A 12,628-nucleotide genomic window follows, 5' to 3' on the forward strand; every position below is an offset into this window, starting at 1 on the left:
AGCATAAAAAAGTTCACAAGAAATGTTTACATTTGCGTAAAATTACAGCAAATAATTTAATCAAGAGGCAAAAAATTACTTTTTTCTTATTTTTGTAAACGATTCTTTGATAAAATATCACAAGATAATGGCTTTATTCGTGTGTAAATTATTACGCATTGGTTCGTTAAGTGATGAGGCTTCTGTTGGCAACGATACGAAATCTCGCGTGAGATTACGAAATCTCGCCTGAGATTTCGAGATCAGACAATGACGTCATTCATCATGGCTTCTTGACCATCGTGCGAAATATTGAGCAGATTTCCTAATTTATCTCTTAAAATACACAATAACTGGTTCGTTAATTATTAAATCGTTGATACCATTTTGTTTACTAAGTAATTGTCATTAAAGTGTACATATTGTCGTTTAGTTGTTTAGTATAATATTTCCAAAGTCCGCTGTTTTTTGAGATGGGGGTGTGCATGTTATTTTTTGCCACGTGCACGATGCACACCGATGACTAAGCCAATGTACAGATGCAATTAATGCTTATTCGTACGTATATAGCGGAATAGAAGTTGTACATGTACGACACTTCGGTCCCGGATATGACGATATTCGATAATACGGATCCTCTGTGGTCTATAGTCGCCACATGCAGTACCCCATATACTACCATGACATCATCATTGACATTGGTAAACATGTCTTGACAATTACAATAGGCCGAGGTACAGTCCATGCCCATTTCAGTTGATTACCTCCTCAGTGACTTACAAAATGGGTCAATTGAAACTATTGTCTTTCCAGAATACTAAGACGATGACAGAATCCTGGCCTGGAAGTCTAGGGCACATGGGCGTCCTATCAACATTCAAGGTACTATTAGTATTTGCATAGAGAACTTGTGATAATACAATTTAGAACCTTTGGACTTATTTTGGTAAAGCTTGTTATTTTCTCAGAACATATTGATCTCGGGCATAAAAAGAAAGACGCGAAGATGGTAGTGGTATCGAAATGTACCGGTTAACCTGTCAAATTTATATCTGTGAACACGTGGTGAACATGTGACTTGCTACCAGTCACATGCAGCACATGTTTTCTATGTATTTGCTAACCTTTTCATACTAGGTCTCTTTTCCTGCAATTTCCAGGAGGAGCCCAGTGACAAGGAGTCTCATGATGAGATGATGGATATTATCAAAGAGGCGTACGCGATGGAAGGCGGACAGATTGGCATTGGCGAAGATTTCTTTGGCGACATTAAAAAGGTGTGTATTGAAAAAATTTATGTAAGCGGCAGAGTTATATCACTGCTGAAAACTTAATGTGTGATCGATCATAGTACATACGCACTAGGCATTATTCATGAAATGATTCCTCTTCTGATCCATATAAATGGGCCGCACAGGTGTACACCTGCAAATCAAATGTATTCAGAAGTTTATGGTGTCGGCATGTTCAAAATAATAAATACTCCAGGCCCAATTGGTGTTAACAGACACCAGTGCCGCCAAAACATAACACAACCTGATACGTAAACTCTGTTGACACTTGGCTAAATGCGACACTCAGTCAATTCATTCTAGTCCCTGAGCAAGTTGACTTGAGATGGTATAGACCTTGGGTGTGAATTTTCCAGGTACGAATAGTCTCAAAGGGATGTATTGTCTTTGGGGTTAATGGTCTCATGTTGTTTGAGAACTATCCCCATCCCCAAACCATTAATGTGACATGTCCCTTCACCCTGCTTGACTGCATTGCCGATAATATTTTCTGTGCTACATTTAGCCCCAGCAGGACAAGCAGAAGGTGGGTCCACTTTTACTCATCCGTCTGTGGTCTGTCAGCTCTTGCTTTTATGCTGGCACATTTTGTTTTTGTATTGTTATTGTAGTGCATTTTGTCTTTGCTTCAAGTAGCTGGTGTCGATCTTAAAACTTCTCTAAGGACTTGTTTTGAATATTGCTTTTGATGTTGTGCTTGGCAGTGAGAGGACTTTATATTTTCTGTGCAACTTGTTTCTGGGTTAACATTTGAGTGCATCATATTGAACATGACAAGTTATATATAGTGCTTGGTGAGATGATTTAGCTGTGGTTCCAGGCAATGAACAACCTAACTTCTCAAAAGACTATTTCTTGAATGAATATTGGGTCCTGTTCCTAGAATGAAACATCGAATGTGCTGCTCAAGTGAAATAATCCTGTGGTAAAATGAACTAGACCAATGATTTTCAAATGTGGGAGGGGAAAAATGGTGACAGAACATAAGCTTCGTATAGTAGTTTAAACCTTCATAAACTTCCAAATATTTACCCATTCTCTTATCGGTTTGTGTGCTTTTAAGTAATTGCATGCCTGCTTTTCCCACCATTTGCTTTTGCCTTTGTACAGCGACAAGCACGTATGTGTATATCTACCCGACGGTTTTCATTCAACAAACTTGGTTTTAGTCTACTGGTGCTGGCGGGGCAAGGATTGAAATGTATCTGAAACAAAACATTGATAATCCTTATGGCTATATCCATCAAAGTTCACCATCTTGGTGCCTGGGTGAACCTGGTAGAATTGATAACAATGTGTACATTTCCCAGTTCATCTTTGTAAATCTGCGTCGTATAGTTTCTACCAGGCTCTGTTGAAAGCGAACATGGCACCCGGTCTGAATTCGATGAATAGATACAAACATGCAGCAGCTGGACTAGGAGTATTGCTGCTTTGCATATTGTTTTCCAGCATGTAATCCGTCCTGCATGTTATGCTGCTCAGTCAGTGCAGATGTTGTGGCATTGTTGATTTGATGAACTCTAGTCTGAATAGGCATTTGATAACAGCATTGGTTCCAACAATGAGCTTTCCATGCATGTACATGCAGATGTTGTCTACATGTACGAGTAAAATTTCATATGCATTGTGTTGTAAATCTTATGCTCATCTCAACACAAAATGCACTTCCAACTAGATGATAAACTTGCAGTATGCACAAAACAATTTTAGACTCGAAATTATTTTGGCAATGTTTGTTTTTCAGCCGTTTGGATATAGTGAGGACGACATCATGGAAACATGGCTCCAAAGCAACAACGACTTCCACCACACGTTCCCAACTCAACTGCACCCGTTCACTCACATCTTACCCGTTGACGACAAGGAACACATAAAGACACATGATGTCAGCAGCGTGTCGAAGGAAGAAATGCGCATTCTGACCTCGGACTCGATCACCGATGCCCGTAATGAAAGTGCTATGAACTTCTTGCTGAACAGTTGTGTTGAAGTCGGAGATAATGATGCTGGTAATTTTGAAGGTTGGTATCCATACCGCTGTCGATCTTTTCGATTTGAGTTGAAATATAAGTGAGATGTCCTTTCAAAATAGTTGTTCCAATCAGAAAAAGGAAGTACTCGATCAGTCATCCTTGGCATTAAAATCAGCCTTTATGTCAAAAGATTATCAAGTTCTTACTTTAAAATAACGTCGAGCAAACACAAAAACAGATGTGTGTAGCTGGTAGTGACCAAAGAGGGGCAGTGATCTGCTCCTAAATGAACTAGGATCTTTAAAAGGTGATGTTTAAAATATCTTGGAATGTATTATTCCAGGTATCCAAGCTTCAGATATGTGCAGTTTACTCGAGCAATTTGAGACCGTCTCCGCACAGCTTAACGATGAAAGTACCAACGTCACACCGTCTGTATCGGAGAATGTCACACCAGTTGTCTCAGCCAATGTCTCTCCGTCTGTCTCGGCAAATGTCACCCCGTGCGTGTCAGCTTGTGTTACACCAGCGATATCTGCTCCGCCGTCGCCAATGGTGGAAGCTGTGGATGCTGAGGAAAACATCATTGTCAATGTTGTTGACATTACCTCAGATTCTGCAGATGAGGTTCGACCAAGGTAGGTAACTTTAGATGATGCGGGATATGTGCATAAAATGGCTCTGGGAAGGTTTGATTAAGATTTCCTAAGGTCCATAATGACTTACATTACCAGTTAGATTGGGAGATACATGTTATTCTGATAAAATATGAGCCCCAGAGCTTCGTGGTCAGGGTGGTGTTCCTTGGCAAGTACTCTTTTCTATTCATCAGGGAGCAGGTCTGAGCAGATTCGTGTAAGCCCAAGAGAAAGTGTTCAAAACTTGACTATTTGAATAAGGAATATATCTCTTTGCAGTGAACCTGAAACCAGAAAGGTACCTACGCTGACAATCAAACAAGAACCGAATCTGACAGTGATAAAGGAAAAGCCAAGGCCGACTCGGCTCACAAAAGACCAATACCTGGCTCGAATGAGGAACAGTCCCAAGCGGGATCCTATGCCCACTCTTCCGAAGAAAGATTCAAAACTATCATTGATCAAGCATGAGAATACACCAACAGCTAGTCCAGGTAAATAGAAATCAGTATACCGGCATTAGCTTTTTCATCAAAATCTCTGTGTATTCTGCAGAACCAATTCTTTGTGACGTGGCATGAAACTTGTAGGACATTCAGGCATTCTGATATGGTTGGAAGAAACCTGTATTGTCAATAAAAACATTCATTGCTAGTGTTGTAAGAAGGTCTCGTCTCTTCTCCTTCCAGCCTGTACCCCACCATCAACACCTCCCCCAGAAGTCATCGAAAAGATCAAGTTGTCGAACAAGCGTAAATCTGCCATTCTACTACCCATGGGAATGCCGTCGAAGCGAGGTCGCGGCCAAGCCATGTCGATGCCTGTCCACTGCACAACACCAAAGATGCAGAAACTAGTGAAACAGAACTATGGTACTCCAATGAAACAGTCACTACCTCAACAGTCGAGCTCTGCTCTGCAAAAGAAATGCGAGCAAGCTTCTGAAACATTGGTGGGTTTAGACCATGACTATTGCTTCATGAGCAAATCTGGTGAGAACAGTCAAGTAAATTCAGTTCTGAGTGCAAGTAATCATGTGAAAACTGAGAACGATGACACGAATTCTCATGCGAGTGACGTCAATGAATCACATGGAAATATTAACCTGGATATATCCCTCGACAGTGGAAGCGTCTTGAAATCATTGTTGATATCGGGGAATAAGGAAAACACTCAAAAGGCTCTTGAAGAAGCTGCAGAGCAAATTGCGCTGAAAGAGCAGAGTTTACAGAATACGAACGAATGTGTGGATGCGGTCCAGGTCAATGTGGATGAAATTGAAAACTTTGAAATGACCGAAACAAAAGCTGTACAATCGACACAAACCAGGAATACATTCAAGGGAAAGGAACACAGAAATTATCGTAGGAAGGACAATGTACAGGAGGATAAAACATTTGATAAGTTACCTGGATACTTCACGACCTTGTCGCGACCAGTAAAGTCACTGAGGCCGGATATATTAGAAGTGTCGGCCACAACAGAGCAGCAAACAATTGAACGGGATATATCTCCAGAGAGACAAAACAATTCGGGCTTCAGCAAGCTACCTGCCTATCATAACTGCTTCACAAATAGTACGAAATATGACCGTGGGGCTTATATGTTGAGTGCATCAGAGGAGGAAGCGATACGTGATGCAGTCCTGGGACAAAGACGCCGGACGAACAGAAGATCACGATCAAGTTACAGTAGCAGATCTGCATCTTCTAGCTCAAGTTCGGGTCATTCAAGGTCACCATCAAGATCAAGGTCACCATCAAGATCAAGGTCGAGATCAATTTCAAGGTATTTGTCGCATGTTAATTCTTCCTTGGTATATTGCATTGGGCATTGTGTTGTGGCACTATTTCTAATCAATTCCTCACAGCATTAGCTGGCCTTTCTGTTTACCTTGTGCCCTGATGGCAAATGTTAAGTGTGCAAGCTCTGGGTTGTTAGACTGATTGAGAACAGACCCTAGAAACATCAGTATTTTTCATGATTCTAACGTTGATAAAAGGTGATTATACTCTAGTTTGTTGCTCTTTGTGTTGTCGGCGGAAATTCTCAAGTAACCCCAACTTCTATTCCAGGACACGCTGTCGATCAAGATCAGGGTCAAGATACGGCTCAAGGCAAGGATCCAAATATGGTTCTAGACATGGGTCAAGATCTAGGCAAGGGTCAAGATATGGCTCAAGGTCAAGGAATGGTTCAAGGTCAAGACATGGCTCAAGGTCGCGAAATGGTTCGAGGTCTCACTCACGTGCCCAGTCTCGTTCCCGGATGAACAGGAAACCATATAATTCGAGGAAATATTCGAACAAACATCCAAGATCACGCTCTCGATCCTGGTCGAGATCAAGATCACGTTCCCGCTCATATTCTAGGTCGAGGTCAAGGTCGTTATCTAGTGAACGTGGTCCATGTCATCGCCGACGGAGGTCACGCTCGCCTTCCTATGAGTTGTACAGAGATGACGACAAGTCCCAGCAAATTGTGAGTATAGATTTCATGGGTTTAACAACCACTGTTTGTTCGAACCTTCCGACTGAAACCATTTGGAAATAGTCTCCATAAGTTTTGAAAAAACAAAATCGCATGTGTCTGCAGTATCACTGGAAAGGATAGGAGTTACAGCATTGCCATCATCCAGGAATTCACAGCCATGCAGGCATATTTATTGTGGAATCATTTTGGAACTACTTTCTGCTCTTTTGGTTTGATGACTCTGCCAGACTATGCGTAAAAGCAATGTCTATCTATTTCTCAATTTGTCTTCTGTCCTGTTTCAGGAGGAGCGTCGTATCATCTATGTGGGCAACATCCCCGCTGAATACACCAGGGTTGACCTCGAGAAACGGTTTGAGAGGTTTGGAGAGATAGAGGATATCAGTGTCCACTTCAGAGAACATGGGTAAGTTGTTACAAACCTCAGCTGCCGCCCCCCCTCGGACTACTTTTGTTAAGCCAAGAGCTGAGTGGGCTGCCTTTGCCAAGTTTGAATGGGAGCGTATGGCTGTCACTGGATCCTAAAGTGTGATCAACTGTTTTGCCGTTGTCTTATCTGACTAAAACAAGGTCTCATTATATTTCAGGGACAATTATGGCTTTGTGACTTTTGCTTATACGTGCGATGCTTATGCTGCTAAAGAAAGTAAGTTAGTTGGCAAATTGCTGAATTTGGATGTTGCTTTTTTCCACCGAAAGTGATGAAAAAGATTAGCTAAACTAAGTGGATAATATGGTGCCTTGTTTTGAAATCCATTGTGTGATTACTGTCCTGACATGAATTTGAATACTGCAGTTGTGCTGCCCAACCAGGCAGGGTATGGAGGATTCCTTCATAGCTTGCGGTTGGTACGGATGTCACCCAAGTTGAGCAACATTAAGTGTAGCTAACTGGTGAATGGGTGGCATGGTGCATATTCGATTTCCATGTAAACTCAACTAACCAGACACTAATCTACTCTATTGCTCATCCTTATCTTGACCGGTAATTTATCAGACTACTATGAGAACTAATACCTGATCACTTTCCTCTTCAGACGGGAATAAAATTCCTGGCGTACTGAAGTTTGATTTGTGCTTCGGAGGACGGAGACAATTCTGCAAAAGTGATTACGCAGATTTAGGTGAGTCGGTTTTGTGTGTCTCAGTATTTGAGGCAAGGTCTCCTCAGTGAGGTGAAAATGTGCAATTTAAGGTCGTGATCTTCTTTGTGTGCTTTCTGTGGCAAGTGAAAACCTTTGTCAGTCCTTTTACAGAACCGGACACCAATGATTACAAAAGACGTTTAGCAGGGCCGTTGAAGGTGTTCAAAACTGGGTTGCTTGGTGTTGCATAGATGACACTACTACAGGGCGAGCTGCTATGTATCGTCATGTCATATCTATGAGCCAGTAAATGTCTACTCGAGCATGTAACATTTGAATTATTCTAAGTAATCACTTTTTTTTTCTTTCACAGATGGTAACATCGAAATAGAAGAGGAATACAACGTTCAACCAAAGAAAACCGAATCGATGGATTTCGATATGCTCCTGAAAATGGCCAAGCAGAAGTTGAAAAGGTGAAGGTTATTCAACTTAGGATTTTTTCAATTGGACTATATGAAATTGTTTGTGTACTTGTGCTTTAAGGTTTGGATGGACATTAGATGACACAGGGTCTACTTTAGTTTGTAGGTGGTGCGTTTCAGCTTGAGTTCGGTAGTCTAATGGCGATGAATGTAGTTTTGGTTATTGGCGAAGTGGCCAATCAAATCCCCTGGGAGGCGTAGTGATTAATGCAATCTTAGGTGTTCATAAATTAGAATTGGCTGTATTGGTTGTCTATCCTGGCTTCATTCCAATAGGAATAGGAAATGTACAAAGGTGAATGTGAACAGTACAGAACTGCTGAAGTTCCTCTTGAGAATGTTGATAGTTGGAAAGGAATGCTACTTAAACTCTAGCTGAGACGTTCACAAGTATTATGGTGCAGACACTTTTGTCTATCTTTTGCTCAAATTATTTCCTCAGTGAATAGCTGGCCTTCAAAAGCGCACGCTCGGGACGTGTCAGAAGGCCTAAGCTGACTTCGGACAGTGCCAGAAACAACTGTGAACCATTGTTCCAGGTGAAACGCATGACTGGTCAGCGCCCAAACAAAGTTCTTCGAAAAGGTCGATTAGGGTTGCATCAAACAGAAAATATTTAAGGATGGCCAGAGTTGTGTATATTTTTGTTATTAATAAGTAACTAATCTTGACGTACATTTTCATAAGTTTGTTGAAAGAAGGTGAACCTGCTACTCGGTGTCATGTTGAGTAGAAGACGAGGTTTTGATGTTGCCATTATAGTAGAGGTGTTTTTGGGTTAACATAGGATTTGTAAGTGGAAATGAGTGGTGGAGCATTGAATATGATGTATGATTTGTGTGCTTGCCTGGTGCTGACATAGTCGGCAAAATATCGCAATCCTGCGATACTGCACTGCAATTTCTTTGGATTACGTAGACCTGAATTCGCCGTTAGTTGGAGTCTCTGCAGAGTTAAGACACATATTGATTTCTTCTGAAGCAACAAGCTTTCTGCTGTTAAATTATTTTCAATTTTATTTTATCTGCTGGCAGAAGTCGGAAATGAATAATTTACTAACAGATTAGGAAAGATATGGGTAAGCTTTGTGTATGGAGTGAATTACGAATTAAATACTTCAAAAAGGAAGTTAAAGATTTATTGAAAATTAGTTTAATTATTGTGTTTCTAACTTCTGATTAAAATTTCTTAAATGTACATTGGTTGAAATCTTCTTGAAATTGGAAAGGAGGGTCATATTTCATGTAATTTTACAATATTATTTCAAGTTATCTAAGATAGATTGAGTTAATGATTTGCAACACTTTCTCCGATACTGTCATTTTGAGGTGAACAGATTTTTGTACAGTGAAACTATTTAGTAGTGGTATGAGGACAGTAGCCTGATATGGAGGGTGTCCTGCCAGCAGAGGTGTCCACTGAGGGAGGTTCCCTTTACATGTTGTACATTATTTTCTTTTTTCTATTTTGTTAAAGATATATAAAAAAATCATGAAAAATTGTTCAAGGTGAAGATCATATAAAAGATGGTTTGTCTGTGCATGTGATTGTGGTGCAGAAAATTGTAGATAAACATGGATATTGTCTTTATATTGAAGGTGTTGGCTAGTGCTTGATAAAGATCAAGGACAGGCATAGTAAAAGCTGACCTGTTAGAAAACACAAAACGCCCGACCATCAAATTACCAACTGCACTTGAATTATCATGATAGACAACCTGGGACTGGTCACACTTGAATGCACTAACAGAATATTCATTGACAAGACACCTCTCGGAGATGTTTTTGTGAATAGAGAAAGCATCTCTGACCTGTCTTGTCGATGTTGTTGGTATAATCAAGTGAGACCAGTCGGGTTCTCTCAGGTTTCAAGTGCAGTTGGTTGTTGGATGGTCGGGGTTTGTGATTTCTTTCTTAGCCAATGGTGGTTTCATGCATGCATGTCAGCTTTAAGTGACAACAGAATTCAAAATTACATTAATCAGTTTCTTTTGAACAGGAACCTTTAACCTTGAATGTTGATTATCAAAATTTACACCTGGAACTATTTAAAACAAATAAGGACTTCAAATTCTGATTATGTTAATATAACTAACATGACATCAGATCAGTTTCAATTCCACAGCCACACATTTGGCAAATGTCATGCTGTTTCACAGTTTTTGATTGGTGTTTAAATCAGCATTTACAGTTGTTCCCAAGCTTTTCTAGCTTCCTTGTGCTTAAATTGTTAAAAGTATAGAATCATGAATAAAGAGAATTGGTGTTCAGAATCTTTTGCCTGATTTAGTCTTTTGAATTGGATGTTGAACAAGCTCTGACTATCTTTGGGCTCCATGAGCTCAGACTGTCAATGGGCTATGTGATGCAATTCCAATGAACTCTGACAATCCCTGGGCAGCATGGTGTGTTTCCACCAAGCCCAGATTGTCCCTGGGCTGCATGATGTATGCTGGGAATCAACTCTCCATAGTGGATCTGTTGGGGCAGCTAGTTCTGAATGAACTGCAGTCTATAATTGAAGGGACAATACCTGCCTGTCGAGATGAGGCACTTGTGAAGGGGTGGGATATCCCTGTAATCCCTTTCCAGACACCCAATACCTGCCTGTCAAGATGAGGCACTTATGAAGGGGTGGGATATCCCCATAATCCCTTACCGGACACCCAATACATGCCTGGCTTGGCCTACTCTGACCAGCTGAACAAGACCAAAGGCCAACGAGAAAGGTCCTTGTCCGCATTCGATATTCGTTGATGACCTTTTCTTACTTTCCTATCCTTTCCTGTCCTATTGAAGACATTGGGTGATATGAATAAAGACTAGCAAATGCTTTTACTTCAGTTTTGTACAGGAATGCCTAGCGTAAATGTACAGGGAGATTTAGATAAAAGCATTTGCTAGTCTTAATTCATGTCACCCATTGCCTCGGTCTACTTTAGGGAGAATTCACAAAGGGATACCTCCTTGTATGGTCACAAAATTATCTCGATCTCCTTCATGGATACTAGTATCGTAGTTGGCAATGGGACACTCTGTCTGGTCACATCCTGTCCTTTGGGGTCTAAATCTGCTTCAGGGAGAGTTGAGAATGGGATACATTGTCTGCCCGATTCTGATATTGGAGAAGCAGTTCTCTCACAACTGGTGATCATGACTCTGGACAATCTATGATTCAGTCAGAAGAGGGTGGTCCTATCACATGGGAACCTATTTCCATATGAAGACTGTCTTCAGTAGGACATACTGTGACCATACAGGGTGTCCCATAGTCAACTTTTCCTGAATAGGATTGTCTTCAACAGGACAGGCTGTGACCATACAGGGTGTCCCAATGCTAACTTTCCCAGAAGTATATGGAGGCAATGTCTTCAGCACAACAGTTTGGGACCATACAGGTTGTCCCATCGTTAACTCTCCCTGGGGTAGATTGAGCAACTTTCTTTAATGACAGGACAGTTTATGACCAACCAGGCTGTCTATTGTGTGCCCTGAAGTATATTGAGGTGTTGTCTTGGGTTGGATAGGTTGTGACCTTACATAGTGTCCCATTGCCAACTCTCCCTGAAGTGAAATTGAGATGATGTCTTAACAGTAGTGATTGTGGCCATACAGGGTGTCCCACTGCCAACTTTCCTGAGGTGAAATTGAGGCGATTGTTGTCTTCATTAGTACAACTTGTGGCCATGCAGGCTGTCTCATTGCCAACTCTCCTGAAGTGAAATTGACAATGTCTTCAATAGTACAGGCTGTTGATTGAATCATTGTCTTCAATACAACAGGTTGTATGTTTACAGGGTGTTCCATTGCCAACTCTCCTGAAGTGAAATTGACAATGTCTTCAATAGTACAGGCTGTTGATTGAATCATTGTCTTCAATACAACAGGTTGTATGTTTACAGGGTGTTCCATTGCCAACTCTCCCGGTAATAGATTGAGCCACATTCTATGATAAGATGGGTTCTGACCATACAGTGTGTCCAATTGCCAACTCTCCCTGAAGTGAAATTGAGACGATGCATTAAGAGTAGTGATTGTGGCCATACAGGGTGTCCCACTGCCAACTTTCCTGAGGTGAAATTGAGGCGATTGTTGTCTTCATTAGTACCATTTGTGGCCATACAGGCTGTCCCATTGCCAACTCTCCTAAAGTGAAATTGACAATGTCTTCAATAGTACAGGCTGTTGATTGAGTCATTGTCTTCAATACAACAGGTTGCGAGTTTACAGGGTGTTCCAATGCCAACTCTCCTGAAGTGAGATTAATTGAGGCAATTACAAAGACTTGCTGTGTGCCTTAAGTCAGCAGAGGGGGTTCAAGTCCCTGGTGCAGACCCCCCTTCGGACCCAACTCAAGAGGTTGAAAGATCTCAAAATAACAAGGTGATCAATCCAGTAGACTGAACAACTGAATCGTCTATGGGTGCGCAGCTTTATAGTGTCCAGTATGATCATCAGGTGTTTGAGACTGACTTATTCTCTTCATCAGGTGTTTGAGACTGACTTATTCTCTTCATCAAGTGTTTGAGACTGACTTATTCTCTTCGTCAGGTGTTTGAGACTGACCTACTCTCTTCATCAGCCATTTGAGACTGACTTATTCTCTTCATCAAGTGTTTGAGACCGACTTATTCTCTTCATCAGGTGTTTGAAACTGACCTATTCTCTTCATCAGGTGTTT

General features: G+C 41.1%; 1 protein-coding gene across 2 annotated transcripts; it reads left to right on the forward strand.

Annotated features, from left to right (window-relative positions):
• Positions 1 to 265: 265 nt before the first annotated feature.
• On the forward strand, positions 266 to 10,214 carry LOC135489135 (serine/arginine repetitive matrix protein 2-like). 2 transcript variants are annotated; one of them, XM_064774333.1, is made up of 13 exons: positions 266 to 335; positions 793 to 861; positions 1,140 to 1,256; positions 1,777 to 1,797; positions 3,019 to 3,295; positions 3,591 to 3,885; positions 4,165 to 4,379; positions 4,575 to 5,673; positions 5,961 to 6,366; positions 6,663 to 6,784; positions 6,966 to 7,024; positions 7,416 to 7,502; positions 7,837 to 10,214. In XM_064774333.1, the coding sequence occupies exons 2-13, from the start codon at positions 805 to 807 to the stop codon at positions 7,941 to 7,943; spliced, it is 2,862 nt and encodes a 953-aa protein (XP_064630403.1). In that variant the 5' UTR covers positions 266 to 335; positions 793 to 804; the 3' UTR covers positions 7,944 to 10,214. The 2 variants fall into 2 exon arrangements, with proteins under 2 accessions (XP_064630403.1, XP_064630404.1); XM_064774334.1 differs by lacking the exon at positions 1,777 to 1,797.
• Positions 10,215 to 12,628: the final 2,414 nt, after the last annotated feature.

The sequence above is a fragment of the Lineus longissimus genome, chromosome 6, assembly GCF_910592395.1.
Source record: "Lineus longissimus chromosome 6, tnLinLong1.2, whole genome shotgun sequence".
NCBI classification, from domain to species: domain Eukaryota; kingdom Metazoa; phylum Nemertea; class Pilidiophora; order Heteronemertea; family Lineidae; genus Lineus; species Lineus longissimus.

Excerpts from the sequence above, each read along its gene's own strand:
- LOC135489135 (XM_064774333.1), top strand. The coding sequence starts at position 805 with ATGACAGAATCCTGGCCTGGAAGTCTAGGGCACATGGGCGTCCTATCA. Across the intron at positions 862-1,139 it reads GCGTCCTATCAACATTCAAG|GAGGAGCCCAGTGACAAGGA; the intron begins GTACTATTAGTA and ends TGCAATTTCCAG. Across the intron at positions 3,296-3,590 it reads TGATGCTGGTAATTTTGAAG|GTATCCAAGCTTCAGATATG; the intron begins GTTGGTATCCAT and ends GTATTATTCCAG.